The sequence below is a fragment of the Pelodiscus sinensis genome, chromosome 9 (assembly GCF_052426305.1).
Source record: "Pelodiscus sinensis isolate ZL-2025 chromosome 9, ASM5242630v1, whole genome shotgun sequence".
Taxonomy (NCBI): domain Eukaryota; kingdom Metazoa; phylum Chordata; order Testudines; family Trionychidae; genus Pelodiscus; species Pelodiscus sinensis.
Window position 1 is genome coordinate 6,245,601 of NC_143060.1, and position 16,919 is coordinate 6,262,519.

Below are 16,919 nucleotides of genomic sequence, written 5' to 3' on the forward strand. Positions count from 1 at the left end.
AATGAGAATATAAGCAGGCCTCACTTTCTCTCACCCACACAGGTCTCTGTGTCTCAGCCTGACTCCCCCAAGCAATTACCCCCTACTCTCAGAAGAGTGTGCCTGTTTAAACATAGCACTGTGCTCTTCATCCCCTGAGTTCAGGGGTCTTTTCCTCTCCTGGTTTTTACTCTTAACACAAGCATTTGAGGAACAGTGGCTTATCTCAAGCAATCTCTAGACAGATTAGAGGATTGGGACAAAAGAAATCTGTAGAATACTGCACTTGGGAGGGAAGAATCCCAAGCATTGTTACAGGCTGGGGACTGACTGACTAAGTAGCAGCTCAGCAGAAAAGCACCTGGGGGTTACAACGGATGAGAAGCTGATTATGAGTCAACACTGTGCCCTTGTAACCAAGAAGGTGAATGGAATATTAGGTTGCATTAGGAAGAGCATTGCCAACAGATCTAGGGAAGTGATTATGCCCCTTTATCTGGCTCTGGAGAGGCCACTTCTGGAGTATTACATCCAGTTCTGGGCCCCCCACTATAGAAAGGATGTGGACGCATTGGAGAGGGTTCAGCGAAGGGTGACTAAAATGATTAGGGGGCTGGAGTACATGACCTATGAGGAGAGGTTGAGGGATTTGGGCTTACTTAGTCTGCAGAAGAGAAGAGTGAGGGGGGATTTGAGAGCAGCCTTCAACTTCCTGAAGGGAGGTTCCAAAGAGGATAGAGAAAGGTTATCCACGTAGTGACAGATGCAGAACAAGGAGCAATGGTCTCAAGTTACAGTGGGGGAGGTCCAGGTTGGATATTAGGAACAACTATTTCCCTAGGAGGGTGGGGAAGCGCTGGGATGGGTTCCCTAGGGAGGAGGTGGAATCTCCATCCCTAGAGGTTTTCAAGTCTCAGCTTGACAAAGCCCTGGCTGGGATGATTTAGTTGGGGATGATTTAGTTGGCTGCCTTGGGCAGGAGCCTGGACTTGATGACTCCTGAGGTCTCTTCCAGCCCTAGGATTTTGTGATTCTATGATTCATTCTTTTGCCTTCCTTCTTGGTTTTTCCTAACTAGCCCATATTAAAATTAATACAAAATATTCACATCGTAAAAATCCCAAATAATCCAATGGGACTACGGTCACCCTTAGTTATTACAGAGGAGCTCCAGATCCATCACTTAGACTCATAGACTCATAGACTTTAAAGTCAGAAGGGACCATTATGATCATCTAGTCTGACCCCCTGCACAGTACAGGCCACAGAATCTCACCCACCCACTGCTAGATTAATCCTCTCACCTATATCTCAGATATTGAAGCCCTCAAATATTTTGAAGACCCCAAGATGCAGAGATCCTCCAGCTGTGATCTGTACCCCATGCTACAGAGGAAGGCAAAAAACCTCCAGGGTCTCTGCCAATCTACCCAGGAGGAAAATTCCTTCCCGACCCCAAATATGGCGATCAGCTAAACCCTGAGCATGTGGGCAAGACTCACCAGCCAGTCACCCAGAAAGTTCTCTATAGTAACGCCTATCATCCCTCCATTGACCTATTTCCCACTGATAATGAATGGTCAATTAGTTACCAAGATCATGTTATCTCATCAAACCATCCCCTTCATAAACCCATCTAGTTTAATCTTGAAACCAGATAGATCTTTTGCCCCCACTACTTCCCTTGGAAGGCTGTTCCAGAACTTCACTCCTCTAATGGTTAGAAACCTTAGTCTAATCTCAAGTCTAAACTTCCAACTAGCCAGGTTATATCCATTTGTTCTTGTGTCCACATTGGTATTAAGCTTAAATAATTCCTCTCCCTCCCTGGTATTTATCCCTCTAATATATTTAAAGAGTGCAATCATGTCCCCCTCAGCCTTCTTTTGGTTAAGGTAAACAACCCAAGCTCCTTAAGTCTCCTTTCATAAGACAGGTTTTCCATTCCTCGGATCATCCTAGTGGCCCTTCTTTGTACCTGTTCCAGTTTGAATTCAACCTTCTTAAACATGGGAGACCAGAATTACACACAATATTCCAAATGGGGTCTCACCAATGCCTTGTATAATGGCACTAACACCTCCTTATCTCTACTGGAAATACCTCGCCTAATACATCCCAAGACCGTATTAGCCTTTTTCACGGCCATGTCACAATGGCGGCTCATAGTCATCCTATAATCAACCAGGACTCCAAGGTCCTTCTCCTCCTCCGTCACTTCCAACTGATGTGTCCCCAGTTTATAACTAAAATTCTTGTTATTAATCCCTAAATGCATAACCTTACACTTCTCACTATTAAATTTCATCCTATTGCTATCACTCCAATTTACAAGATCATCCAGATCTTCCTGTATGATATCCCAATCCTATTCTGAATTGGCAATAGCTCCCAACTTTGTGTCATCCGCAAATTTGGGTACGTCTAGACTACAGGGTTTTGTCGACAGAAGTTTTGTCGACAGATACTGTCGACAAAACTTCTGTCGACAAAGAGCGTCTAGACTACATTCAGTTCTGTCGACAAAGCAAGCTGCTTTGTCGACATAACAGTATGGACGCAAAGGACAGTTTAAATGCAATAATGCCTTCTGTCGACAGAACTCTGTCGACAAAAGGCATTATTCCTCGTAAAATGAGGTTTACCAGCGTCGACAAAACTGCTGAGTTCTGTCGACGTTATGTCGACAGAACTCAGCAGTAGTGTAGACGCAGGTTTAGTTTTGTCGACAAAAGTCCACTTTTGTCGACAAAACGCTGTAGTCTAGACACACCCTTTTATCAGGACACTTCCACTTTTGGTGCCAAGGTCAGCGATAAAAACATTAAATAAAATTGGCCCCAAAACTGATCTCTGAGGAACTCCGCTAGTAACCTTCCTCCAACCTGACAGTTCACCTTTCAGTATAACCTGCTGTATTCTCCCCTTTAACCAGTTGCTTATCCACTTCTCAACTTTCATATTAATCCCTATCTTTTCCAATTTAACCAATAATTCCTCATGTGGTACTGTATCAAATGCCTTATTAAAGTCGAGGTAGATTAGATCCACTGCATTTCCTTTATCTAGAAAATCTGTTACTTTCTCAAAAAAGGAGATCAGGTTGGTTTGGCATGATCTACCTTTTGTAAAACCATGCTGTAATTTGTCCCAATTGCCATTAGCCTCAATGTCTCTAACTACTTTCTCCTTCAAAATTTTTTCCAAGATCTTGCATACTACAGATGTCAAACTAACAGGCCTATAGTTACCGAGGTTGCTTTTTTTTCCTTTCTTAAAAATAGGATCTATATTAGCAATTCTCCAGTCAAATGGTACAACCACTGAGTTTAGAGATTTATTAAAAAATTTTGCTAATGGACTTGCAAGTTCATGTGCCAGTTCCTTTAATATTCTTGGATGAAGATTATCTGGCCCCCCCGATTTACTCCCATTAAGCTGTTCAAGTTTGGCTTTTACCTCGGATATGGTAATATCTACCTCCACATCCTTAGTCCCATTTGTTATGTTACCATTATCCCTAAGCTCTTCATTAGCCTCATTAAAAACTGAAGCAAAGTATTTGTTTAGATATTGGGCCATTCCTAGATTATCCTTAACCTCCACTCCATCCTTAGTAATTAGTGGTCCTACTTCTTCTTTTTTTGTTTTTTTCCTATTTATATGACTATAAAACCTTTTATTATTGATTTTAATTCCCTTTGCAAGGTCCAACTCTACCTGACTTTTAGCCTTTCTCACTTTGTCCCTACATGCTCTAACCTCAATAAGGTAGCTTTCTTTACTGATCCCTCCCATTTTCCACTCCTTATATGCTTTCTGCTTTTTCTTAATCACCTCTCTGAAATGCTTGCTCATCCAGCTTGGTCTAACACACCTGCCTCTAAATTTTTTCCCTTTTCTTGGGATACAGGCTTCTGACAGCTTCTGCAACTTTAACTTAAAATAATTCCAGGCCTCCTCCACCTCAAGATCCATAATTTCTTTAGTCCAATCAACTTCCCTAAATAAATTCCTTAATTTATTAAAGTTAGCCCTTTTGAAATAAAAAATCCTAGTCTCAGATTTATTTTTGTTTATCCTTCCATTTAATTTGAACTGAATTAGCTCATGATCACTTGAGCCAAGGTTGTCCCCTACAACCATTTCATCTATGAGGTCCTCGCTACTCACCAAAACCAAATCTAAAATAGCACCCCCCCCTTGTTGGTTCAGCAACTACTTGATGAAGGAATTCATCAGCTATCACACCTAGGAAAATCTGAGCCCTATTATTATTACTAGCACTTGTTCTCCAGTCTATATCTGGAAAGTTGAAATCTCCCATGATTATGCAGTTTCCATGAGTATTTACTTCATTAAAAACATTAAAGAGGTCTCTATCCATATCCAAATTGGATCCTGGTGGTCTGTAACACACCCCAAGCACTATCCCAGGGGAGGATCTGATAGTTTTCTTTCCCAATGTGATTTTTGCCCAAACAGACTCTGTCTTCTCCATTCCATCACTTTTAATTTCTTTACAATTTACCTCATCTTTGATATACAATGCGACACCACCACCTGTACCCTTATTTCTGTCTTTCCTAAACAGCACATACCCTTCAATACCTGTACTCCAGTCATGCCTAGTATTCCACCATGTTTCTGTTATTCCAATAATATCTGGTTTCACTTCCTGGACCAATAGCTCTAGTTCCTCCTTTTTGTTACCTAGGTTCCTCGCATTGGTGTACAAGCATCTTAATTTTTGATGTTTGGCCTCATTCACATTCTTTACCCAATTTGGCCCGGACATTGTACCTCCAATATGACCTATTAGACTAGTATCCACCCTACCCTTCCTCATGTACATTCTCCTACCCCCAGCTATATCCTTTCTTACTTCGTTTTCCTCCCTCTCAGTGTTAAAATCCGGCGTAGAGATTACCTGGACATCTCCCAGCCGTCTCCCCCAAATTCCTAGTTTAAAGCTCTCTTAATCAGTTGAGCCAGCTTCCATCCTAGAAGTCTATTTCCCTCCCTACTTAGGTGAAGTCCATCCCGAGAGAACAGTCCTTTGTCCATAAATGCCTCCCAGTGACCATAATCCCAAAGCCTTCCTTATAACACCACTGCCTAAGCCATCTATTGATCATCATAATCCTGTCACATCTTAGTTGCCCTTCTATAGGAACAGGCAGAATCCCACTAAAGATCACCTGAGCCTCAATTTCCTTGAGCATCCTCCCCAGCCTAGCATAGTCTCCCTTAATTCGTTCCAGCGAGAATCTAGCCGTATCATTTGTTCCTACATGAAGAATGATCAATGAATTCCTTCCTGCTCCCTTAATAATCCTCTTCAACCTCAGTTCCACATCCCATATCTTAGCACCTGGCAGACAGCACACTCTTCTATTCTCTGGATCAGCTCTGGTTACAGGCCTATCTATTCTTCTCAATAAGGAGTCCCCAGTCACATAGACCTGCAATTATCTGGTCTATCTCTTGGTTCCTCTGGCTGCAAGTCCTTGCTATTCCTATTTTCCCTTGTAATCCTCTTTAACCCATCCTGTATCCTCCTAATGCTCATTATTGGTGTTGTCTCCATTAACTCTTTTCCTTTATCTATGGGACTAGCCACTCTTCTCTTCTTCCTTACCTTTCTATCTTCATTATCTACCTGCTGTACCCCTTCTTCATTCTCCAGCTCCACATACCTGTTCTTGAGCTCTATTTTTCCTTCACTGACCCATCTTTTTCTCTGCCTGGTTCTCTTAGTCACATGCTTCCACTGTCCATTTTCTTCGCCCAGTAGTCCCCCCTGTGAGGCCCTTGGTCCTGCTTCCATCTGCATATTTAAGCTTTCCCCTTCAGCCACGTCATGCCTTTGCTATCACCTGCTCAAACCCCCTTCTAAACTCGACCAGAGTTTCCACCTGCATCTCCGGTCCTCGGATCTTTTCTTCCATCAGCTCTAGCAGGCGGCACTTCATGCAAACAAAACTCCTTTCAGGTACCCCCTCCAGAATCATGGACATACCGCAGCTACCACATCCAATCCTCCTCCTTGTGTTCTCTACTACTTGGGCCATGGCCACTACTGCCTCTGTGTTTTATCTACTTTCTCACCAAAATCCTATTAGTCCAGTGAACACCAAAACAGACCAGAATACCCCCTCCACAGCAAAAACAAACCCCAATCAAGTTCCAGTATACAAACTCCCACTCAAACTCCCCTGTTTACAGCTCTGTTTGCTGCTCCTGTGCCGCTGCAGCTATCTATGCCGCTGCCTGACTAGAAGGCTACCTTTATAGGACCCCTAATCAATTAAGCCCCGCCCCCCTAATCAGTGCTCAGCTTCTCTCCCAGCACACTACCCCTATAAGCCTCTACACATACAAACAATACAAATACAAAACCAAACTTGTGAGACTGAATTCTCCATCACTCAGAGCGGGAGGAGTTCCATGCACATGTGGCAGTTAAAGACTCTAAAAGCCAATGGGAATTAGGAGCCTAACTGCCATTTGGGCATTAGGAAAATTTCCCCAGTGGTTAAAGAGGATCCCTTGGCACACTGCAGCAGAATAGGGGCCATAACTCCTTGCAAGTTCAGTAGGAAAGAATGTTTTTCACCCCCTCTCCAAAAACTGCCCGGTAGCGTTGCTGTGCACTATTAAACAGCTGCCATATTGTAACCCAGTAGTGGCATCTCTACAGTGGTGGGTGCAGGGACTCCCTAGGCAGTAGGAGCCAAAACCTCCGGTTGAGCTGAGGACCCCAGTGTGCTAGGTGCTGTACACACACAGGGGAGATGGTCGCTGACCCAACGAGCTGGGTTGCCCCACTCCGCTAGCAAAGTGCCGCGGGTGTATTTGTGAAGGGAAGCTGCTGGCGAAGCCAGAGCGTCCGTTCTGACAGGCTCCCCCCGCCTCTTCCAGGAACTGCATCGGGCAGCAGTTTGCCATGAACGAGCTGAAAGTGGCCCTGGCCCTGACTCTGCTCCGTTTCGAGCTTTCTCCTGATCCAGCCAAACCGCCCAAGGAAATTCCTCAGGTTGTCCTCAAGTCCAGCACTGGGATCCACCTGCTCTTGAAGAAACTTCACTGAGAAGCCCTGGAGCCCCGTGTCAGCAGGATCGGCTCGTTCCTGAGGGAACGCAATCAATGGGTGTTTTTTTGGACAGCCCCCCCTTTAGCCAACCCTTTCCACAGCCTTCCCCGAATCCTCAGCCCCAGCTGCTTTCTCTGGGCCCTTCCCCACCCCCACAGCTGGGTGAGCTGCAGTCATGGCAGGAGACCACAGGGCCTAGCTATGGGGGAGTGAAGCATCACAAGCACCTTGTCCCTGGCTACGAAGCACTTTCACCCATCGGTGCCATGTGCACTGGAGCTGAGACAGCACGTTCCTGGGTCTCAACCCATGCAGGGCCGAGGGCAGCACGTGTCCCCTTCCTGCAGCCCCTCACGCTGGGTCCTGGGGACACAAGCAGAGCTCGGGGTGCAATTTCACATCTCTTCTCTAGCACAGACTGTCGGGCGCATCACCGAAACGGACCTAGCTCGCCTTCCTCTGGTGTCTCCTCGGTTCCCATCGTTAGAGCCCAGCCATCCAACTGGAGGTTTCTGGCCTCCATACACGGGGGCCAGAAATATGCAAATGAGGCTAAACGTGGAATATCTCCGAGCCTCATTTGCATACCTAATGGGCCGCCATTTTGCGGAAGAGGCTCTTGCGCCAGAAGGTGCATCTATACTGCCCTTTCTTGCACAGGAAAAACCCTCTTGCACAATGCCCCTATTCCTGAAAATAATCAGGCAGTGTAGACAGCTCCTTCTGGCGCAAGAGCCTCTTCCGCAAAAATGGCGGCTCATTAGTTATGCAAATGAGGCTCAGCAATATTCCACACTTAGCCTCATTTGCATATTTCTGGCGCAACAACCCGCCAATGTAGACATAGCCTGGGAATTTAGGCACTAGCACAAACTCCTAATGAAAACACAATTTTCACTGATGCTTTGTAATTTGCACTAGTCCCAACACTTTTCCTCACATGGCAGCACATTGGTCTATTTTGCACCAATCACTTACCACCTCCCTCCCCAAGGCTTGCAGAGAGCTGGTTCTGGACACACATCATCAAAAACGGTGTGAATTCCACTAGCCTTTTTGCCACAGTGTCCAGCTGATGGTTCATCAGGTCTTTTTCAGAGCACTGTGTCCAGGATAAAGCCCCTGCCTTATAAAACCTATAAGCTGCTATTCCTAGGTCTATGTCTTACATGGTGTTCTTATTGATTTGATTCTTTATCTTGCTTGATCTGCGAATGATATCAGCAGATCATATGCAGATAGCTAATACAATGCCAATTTTTTTTAATGTCTCCAGAGGTGATCCTGGCAATTACAGGCCAGTACACCTAACTCCAACAACTTGCAAACTGATTGAAGCTAGAGTATCAAACAGAATGACCAGACACATTGATCAATATGATTTGTTGGGGAAGAATCAACCTGGTTTTTGTAAAGGGAAATCATTCCTCGCCAATCTACAAGAATTCTTTGAGGGCGTCAGCAAGCATGTGCACATGGGAGGATTCACTGGTTATAGTGTAATTAGATTTTCAGAAAGCCTTTGACAAGGTCCCTCATCTAAGCAAAATAGGATGGCCCTCTCATGGATCAGTGACTAGATAAAAGGTCAGAAATTAAGGATAGGAATAAATGGTTGTTTTCAGACTGGAGGGAGGTAAGTAGTGGTGTCCCCCACACATCTGTACCAGGACAAGTTCTGTTTAACATAATCATAAGTGATCTAGAGAAGGGGGTAAACAGTGAGGTGGCAAAATTGCCAGGTGATACAAAACTACTCATGGTAGTTAGCTCCAAAGCAGGCTATGAAATGTTACACAAGAAGCTCATAAAACTGGGTGACCAGACAACAAAATGGCAGATGAAATTCAAAGTAAACGCATCATGGAAAATATAATCCCAGCTCGCCATATAAACTGCTGGGGGTCTAAATTAGCAGTTCCCACCCAGAAGAGAAATCTTGGAGTCATTGTGGATAGTTCTCTGAAAACACCACTCAGTGTACAGTGGCTGCCAACAAGGCTAACAGAATGTTGGGCATCGATAAGAAAGGGGTAGTTAATAAGACAAAAAATATCATATTGCCTCTATATAAATCCAGATGGATGTGGTTGTACCATCTGAAAAAGGACATATTGGAATTGGAAAAGGTTCTAAAAAGAACAACAAAAATTATTAAGGGTTTGGAAAAACTTCCATATGAGGAGAGGTTAATAAGGCTGGGACTTTGCAGCTTGGAAAAGGTCTGACTAAGGGATGATATGACATAGATCTATCAAATCTCTCATTTCCAACACCACCTAATGGACCCTGGATTCAAAGCAATTGGTGCCTTCACCTAGTGGCCAGATGTACAAAGCGCTAGCAACCCTTAACTGTTAGGACACCAATTGAGCAGTACATGGAATCAAGGTGCACATGAAAACCAACAGTGTAATCCCTTGCAATAAGGGAAGATAAAAGGAGGGGGCAAGAATAGAGAAAGGACTCAGGATATGGCTACACTAGCCACCCTAGTTCAAACTAGGGTGGCTAATGTAGTCATTAGAACTTGCAAATGAAGCCCGGGATTTAAATATCCTGGGCTTCATTTGCATGTTCCCGGGCGCTGCCATTTTTAAATGCCTGGTAGCTCGAACTACCTGCCCGTGACTACACGTGGCATGGGCGAGGTAGTTTGAATTAACACTCTTAATTCGAACTACTGTTACTCCTCCTGCAATGAGGAGTAACGGTAGTTCGAATTAAGAGTGTTAATTTGAACTACCTAGCCCATGCCGCGTGTAGCCACGGGCAGGTAGTTTGAGCTACCGGGTATTTAAAAATGGCGGCGCCTGGGAACATGCAAATGAAGCCCGGGATATTTAAATCCCGGGCTTCATTTGCAAGTTAGAATGACTACATTAGCCACCCTAGTTTGGACTAGGGTGGCTAGTGTATCCATACCCTCAGGGATTAAACAATCTTGCAATAAATCCTAAAATCCACAGCAAAAATTAGTGTGACCCTTATAACACATGTTACCGGCCATTAAAAGGGCTGGTTCGAATTGTACGGCTCCTTCTGAAAACTTAGCAAGCCACGCTGGCCTATGCCTTTAGGTGCCCTTGCCAGGATGTGGATTTTCAAAGAACTATTCACAATGACTCCAATGCCACATCTATACTTACATACAGTTAATGCTCTGGAGGTCGATCTTCTAGGGCCAGTGTTACTCAACACCCTCATTGATGACCTGGATGAGGGGATGGATTGCACCCTCAGCAAGTTTTCAGATGACACTAAGCTAGGGGAAGAGGTAGATAAGTTGTTAGGTAGGGATAGAGTCCAGAGTGACCTACACAAATTGGAGAATTGGGCCAAAAGAAATCTGATGAGGTTCAACAAGGACAAGTGCAGAGTCCTGCATTTGGGAGGGAAGAATCCCAAACATTGTTACAGGCTGGGGACCGACTGGCTAAGAAACAGATCAGCAGAAAAGGACCTGGGGATTGCAGTGGATGAGAAGCTGGATATGAGTCAACAGGGTGCCTAGGTAGCCAAGAAGGCTAATGGCATATTAGGTTGCATTAGGAGGAGCATTGCCAGCAGATATAGAGAAGTGATTATTCCCCTTTATTTGGCTTTGGTGAGGTCACACCTGGAGTATTGTGTCCAATTTTTTCCCCCACCCCACCCCAATATAGAAAGAATGAGGATGCATTGGAGAGGGTACCGCGGAGGGCAACCAAAATGATTAGAAGGCTGGACAACATGACCTATAAGGAGATGCTGAGGGATTTGGGCTTATTTAGGTTGCAGAAGAGAAGATTGAGGAGGGATTTGAGAGCAGCCTTCAACTCCCTGAAGGGAGGTTCCAAAGAGGATGGAGAGAGGCTGTTCACAGTAGTGACGGGTGGCAGAACAAGGAGCAATGGTCTCAGGTTACAGTGGGGGAGGTCTAGGTTGGATATTAAGAAAAACTATTTCACTAGGAGGGTGAAATACTGGAATGGGTTACCTAGGGAGGTGGTGGAATCTCCATCCCTACAGGTTTCTAAGTCTCGGCTTGACAAAGTCCTGGCTGGGGTGATTTAGTTGAGGTTGGTCCTGCTTTAAGCAGGGGGCTGGACTCAATGACTCCCAAGGTCTCTTCCAGCCCTGGGATTTGATGGTTCTATGATTCTGATGTTCGATTTAGCGGGTCTAATAAGGACCCACTAAATTGAACTCTGAGGGCACCCCTGTCAATGTCGGTACTCCTACTTCTTGTGAGGAGTCAATGAGAGCATTTCTCCCATCGACCTCCCACTGGGCGAGACAGCACCAAAGTTTGAATTAAGGTACATTGACTCCAGATATGCAATTAACAACAAGGTAAGGTCATATTTAGTTTACCTTGCTTTACGGGGGTATCACTTTAGTAATACCAGTAGGTAAAAAACCATGCAGACAGAAACCTGCAACATTTGTCATCAGGACCAGGTAGACTTGAACCTGGGACTTCTGGAGCCCAGTGTAGGAGCCGCTAAAGCTTGAGCAACAAACCCAGTTGGCTCTCAGTTTAGGCTGTAGAGCTCTCTTGTTCTTATCTCTCACTCTAAGTGATCTAAGTGCCACTACATAGGACACTGAACCACTTCAGTGTGGGTTACACCTGCATATGGGCAATGGAAAACAAAGTGGGCTATACACACCCCTAATGGGCCGCATGCAGCCTTCAGGCTGCAAGTTGCCCACCACTGGGCTAGATTCGGACACAAAATGAGAAGGAGGGAGAAGGGAGGCTAAAGAGCATCCCTCTCCCTCCCTGCTTGCACGCTCCACTCACAGGTGGGCCCGATTTCCAGCCCCCACGCAGGGGCCATTTCCTCTGAGGGAGTGAGACTGGGGGGCAGAGAGTTGCTCTGGTGTGCACCCCAGATGGGGTGTTGTGTTAAGTCCTCCAAGGGACAGGAGAGCTCTGCAGTCCCTGCTGGGGCAGTGCCCCTGCCCTGCCCCCCAGAGCGATGCTGGGCTTAATGGGAACAAGCCCGACAGAGCGGTACTGACCATTAGCGCTTATTTCCCTGAGGCCTACGAGGCCCCGTCAGGGACCCAGTCCCCGGAGTGCTGTCTGGGCACCGGACACATCCCACGCTTTGGGATAAGACATAACTACAAGGCGGGTTCCTTTCCCCCCCTCTTTCTACTCGCTGCTCTTTATCCCTCTCCTCCCTTCCATTATCGGGGCACTGCAAAGGCTTAGCTGGGAGGCTGCTCGATCCAGCCCTTAGCTAAGCAAATGAAAGGGAATGCAAACCTGCTCTACTCTGCAAAGTTCTTCGGCTATAACCATGGAAGGGAGGGGGGTGATTTTTCACAGATACCGTCATACCCGTAAAAGCCCCAATGTGGATGCACTGACACCACTGCTAAGGTGCCTCATCCCCAAACAGTGATTCCCTTCCCATGCGGAAATAGCTATTGCAGGATACAGCACATTTATACCTTATAACTGCAGCCGTGCAAGGGAGGGGCGTTCTCCCACATTAAGGCTATGTCTACATTGGCGGGTTCTTGCACCAGAAATATGCAAATGAGGCTAAGCGTGGAATATCGTTGTGCCTCATTTGCATATCTAATAAGCCGCCATTTTTGCGGAAGAGGCTCTTGCGCCAGAAGGAGCATCTACACTGCCCCTTCTTGCACAAGAAAAGCCCTCTTGTGCAATGCCGTTCTTCCTGAATATAATCAGCGTAACAGCATTGCGCAAGAGGGTTTTTCTTGCGCAAGAAGGGGCAGTGTAGATAGCTCTGTCGGGTGCAAGAGCCTCTTCCACAAAAATGGCGGCTCATTGGATACTCAAATGAGGTTCGGTGATATTCCATGCTTAGCCTCATTTGCATATTTCTGGCGCAAGAACCTGCCAGTGTAGACATAGCCTAACTGTACTAGGCACAGTCGGAGCTGTGCAGCTTTGGCCTGTACCCGGTAGGGCCCAGTTGTGTGTGGAAGAAAAGGCGTCCCAATGAACCAACCAGCAATTGAATCAATGTTGATGAAGGCATGATCGAGTGTCACCCCTTTTATCGGCTCGTTTCTATCGAACTTGGCTCGCGATGTCACAGCTGGGCCAGTGATGCACAAACTAAGTAGCGCGCATTGAAAGTATCTCAGGGTCATCTCAGCATATCAGGCTTCCAAATCTACATGTCTCCGGAGTCACGCTCTCAGAGCCCGTCCCCCATCCCTTGGCAGTTTGTGGCTCATGAGGGGTCCTTACGCCAAGTCCCCATCGCTAAGGTTTGGACCCGCCCCAAAAGAGATTGAAGTCCCGTTCCTATAGGCGCTGCAGACACACATGGTGAGAAACTGCCCTGTCCTGAGGGGCACACACCTCACAACAAAGCAGCTGCGGCAAAACCTGGTCGGTCATGCGGGGTGGGAGTGGATTTATGCACCCGCAAACCCCAAAAGTTTTGTTGAGCAAGAGTAGACTCATCCCTCGGTGAGTTCCTTAAAGCCCTCCAGGCCCTTGTCATGTGGCTCCTGGAACAGCCTTAACAGATGATCACAGACCTATAGTTGGCAACCTCACTGGTCATTGCCAGACAGCCCGTGTTCTGACACACGTGTTTCCCTGGTTGAGATCTAGACCGATTGTTTAATATGCTGGTATTTGAGCAGACAAACATCACCAGTTAATGACCCAGGGTTCTCAGCCCTGTCAGAACTTCAGTTCAGCCTGGCGCTGCAGAGGGAACAGAAAAGACGGCGCTCAAACCCCACATGCAAAATGGAATTTGCTGCTTGTTGAAGATATGCCCGGAGGGAGAGTCCACAACCTCACGCTGATCCACAGTGGGTGCAGATTTCCCAGACAATCACACCTTGACAATCGGCAGAGTTGCTTGTTGGGGTGTGCAGTATTAGCTAGTGGCTAGGGCATGACAGTTGGAGAGATGGATTCTAATCACAGTTCTGCTACTGACTGCAAGACCTTGGGCAAGTCACTTCCCCATTTCTCCTCCCCCCTTCCCTCGTCTGGCTTGTCAACTGCATGTGGGATTATGCTAATGAGCTGTCATTCTTCAATCATTTAAACTCCAGTGTATGGCACCATCATTTAAGCTAGAACATATAGGAAAAGCTGCCAGTTAGTTGGCGGATACAAAATGAGTAACATGCCATAGAAATACCCAGCAAATATTAATCTCCTACTAACACTTTCTGTGCATAGATTGGCTGCAGTCTGCCTCTTTCCTTCTGCTGCTTGAAAAGACCATTTAAATTAACCTTGGACTTTAATGTAAAACTACGTCTATTGGGCTTAGTTTGTACATAAACTATCCCTAGTTGCATAACAAGCAAAGAAGACAGCTAGGTGGAAAGTTGCTATGTTCAGTAACTGACAGATCAGTTTTCCTAGTAACTACAAGGCTCTGGGTTTTGCATGTATTTTTCTGGATGCTTTCAAAATACGAAATCTTGCAATTAGAGGTATATTTGTAGTCCTTATGGGGACAAAAAGCTGTAAATCGGCATCTTTTGTGTCAGATCCTCAGCTGGATTTTTGGCCCTTTATATCTGTGAGGATGTAGAAATACTCATGCTAAAAACCTCACCATTTATATTGAAATAAGACCAGGGCACGGAGAGCCCCTAAATATTTCATTGCTCTTAGCGCGATGGGCCCATTCAACCCTATTGCTAACCTATGCCCAATTTGGCTCCGGACGTTTGTAGAATTAATGCAAGCAGTGAAAGAAGTGGCCGATTTGGTAAAATACACGCACTGTGGAATGTGACTGATTTGCTTCCATAAGCTAACAGAGCAGGGGTTTCTAGAGGGCAATGTCCAAGACTGATTTTGCAGTGTAAGTAATCTTACCAAGGTCATCCCTGTTCAGCCACAAGTCAATCAGGCTCAATAGTGTCTATGTGCATAGCTGGCGAAATCAATTCCCTCCCCCTGACTCAGGAAATCTAAACAAAGAATCAGACACTCTTCTGGCATTAATACAGATGAATCAAGTGTCTCGGTGCCTCAGTTTACCCATCAGCAAAACTGACAAACCACAGATCTGAAATCTGATCAGGGTCCACAATGCACCAATGGACCTTATTTTTAAAGTGAGACAAAACCCAAACACTTGTTTCAAGCACCCCCAAAACTCCAAAATGTATTAAGATTCACCATGAGTGCAAGGATTAATGAATGTTATGTTAGTTTTACAGCTACACGGATGAGTGCCAAGGGTTTGAACTTGGGTTTAAGCCTAAACCTCCTTCCAGCGATACACAAATCATGCTAACGCAGAGCTCAGAGTCAGGGTATGAACACCCCACGAGGGGGAAGAGCCGGAATGCTAGTGAAATGGGACTCAGGTTTCAGGCCCTATTGCATTGCAATGTAGACACACTGCTGGAGTCATGCTCTGGGAGTTCCTCAGAAGTATCACATTGGACAAGTTTCTTTATCCTCTGCTCAATCAAGTTTGGTGGAAGGTCAAGCTTTCCCACAATGCACCATGAACAAAAGGCTAGCATGACTGCATCTTGGGCAAACACCAGGGCTGTGTCTAGACTGGCCAGTTTTTCTGGAAAATCAGCCGCTTTTCCGGAAAAACTTGCCAGCTGTCTACACTGGCCGCTTGAATTTCCGCAAAAGCACTGACTTCCTACTGTAAGAAATCAGTGCTTCTTACGGAAATACTACTCTGCTCCCGTTCGGGCAAAAGTCCCTTTTGCGCAAAAGGGCCAGTGTAGATAGTTGAGATTTGTTTTGCGCAAAAAAGCCCCGATCGCGAAAATGGCAATCGGGCCTTTTTTGCGCAAAAGCGCGTCTAAGATTGGCCACGGACGCTTTTCCGCAAAAAGTGCTTTGGCGGAAAAACGTCCGTGCCAATCTAGACGCTCTTTTCCGAAAATGCTTTTAACGGAAAACGTTTCCGTTAAAAGCATTTCCGGAAAATCATGCCAGTCTAGACGTAGCCCAGGAAATCTGGGATATGGGTGGCTGGACTGAGGCTGAAAAACTCAGTGTTAAAAAACCCAGGAGCCACTATCTTGACTTCTAACCTGGAACTTACCTTGCAGTGTCGACATACACGTTAAATTCTTTGAAGATGTTAGGTTAAGGCAGGGGCACTCAAACTTCTGAAAACAAAACTTTCTACATAATCCCAGGAGGGGTTCACTAAACACAGTTTGAGAACCGCTGGTGTAGACGATGGCTTGTGATGCTCTGGTTGAACTAACGTTCTACCTAACAGCATAAATGCTTGTCCCACAATGCTGTGATGGCCATTAAAACATAAGCCATCTGTTACCGTCATTAGCACTTATGCACCTACCATGAGAAATGCAGACGATGAGAAGGAAAAGTTCTGCTGCAATTTACACAAATTCACAGCGTCTCCATCTGTTGTAGCCCAAACTGATTCTCATGAAGGAATTTAACGCAAGGGTTGGCAATCACCGGGGTGCCGACAGCCGTGCTGGGCTGCTAGGCAAGATGCAGAGCATCAGGCCGAAGGAGTGGGGTCGCACCATCCCCTCCCCTAGGAAGCCCTCAGAGGTGCCCAGAGTGTGCCGTGCAGTGCTCCAGTGGTGATTTAAAGGGCCGGGGCTCCAGCCGCTGCTGCTCCTCTTGAATTGTTGGATCTCTGGGAAATACTCCCCTTTGCTTCCCCCCCGCCCCGCCCCGCCCCGCCCCGCCCCGGTCAGCAGGCCTTGGTAACAACATGGCAATATGATGGACTGCCATTGGTCAGCATGAGATGAGGAAAGAGAACAGCAGTGTTATGCAGGTACTTTGTGAGAGCACCAAGTGCCAATTAGCCACCGTGAATTGCTTTTCCCAGCTACCGGACCAAAAGAAAACATCCTGGGTGCATCCAAG

At 46.1% G+C, this 16,919-nt stretch overlaps 2 protein-coding genes across 2 annotated transcripts in view; one reads left to right on the forward strand and one right to left on the reverse strand.

The window, feature by feature from the left end:
- The window catches only part of LOC142818159 (cytochrome P450 4B1-like), a 33,631-nt gene extending 25,401 nt beyond the window's left edge, over window positions 1–8,230 (forward strand). The window contains exon 12 of the mRNA XM_014575193.4: window positions 6,904–8,230. Coding sequence (XP_014430679.3) covers window positions 6,904–7,072 — 169 coding nt within the window. The 3' untranslated portion in view covers window positions 7,073–8,230. The remainder of the gene's footprint in view (window positions 1–6,903) is intronic.
- Window positions 1–16,694, reverse strand: part of LOC102451250 (cytochrome P450 4B1-like) — a 113,748-nt gene extending 97,054 nt beyond the window's left edge. The window contains exon 1 of the mRNA XM_075935928.2: window positions 16,372–16,694. Coding sequence (XP_075792043.2) covers window positions 16,372–16,374 — 3 coding nt within the window. The 5' untranslated portion in view covers window positions 16,375–16,694. The remainder of the gene's footprint in view (window positions 1–16,371) is intronic.
- Between the last annotated feature and the right edge of the window lie 225 nt (window positions 16,695–16,919).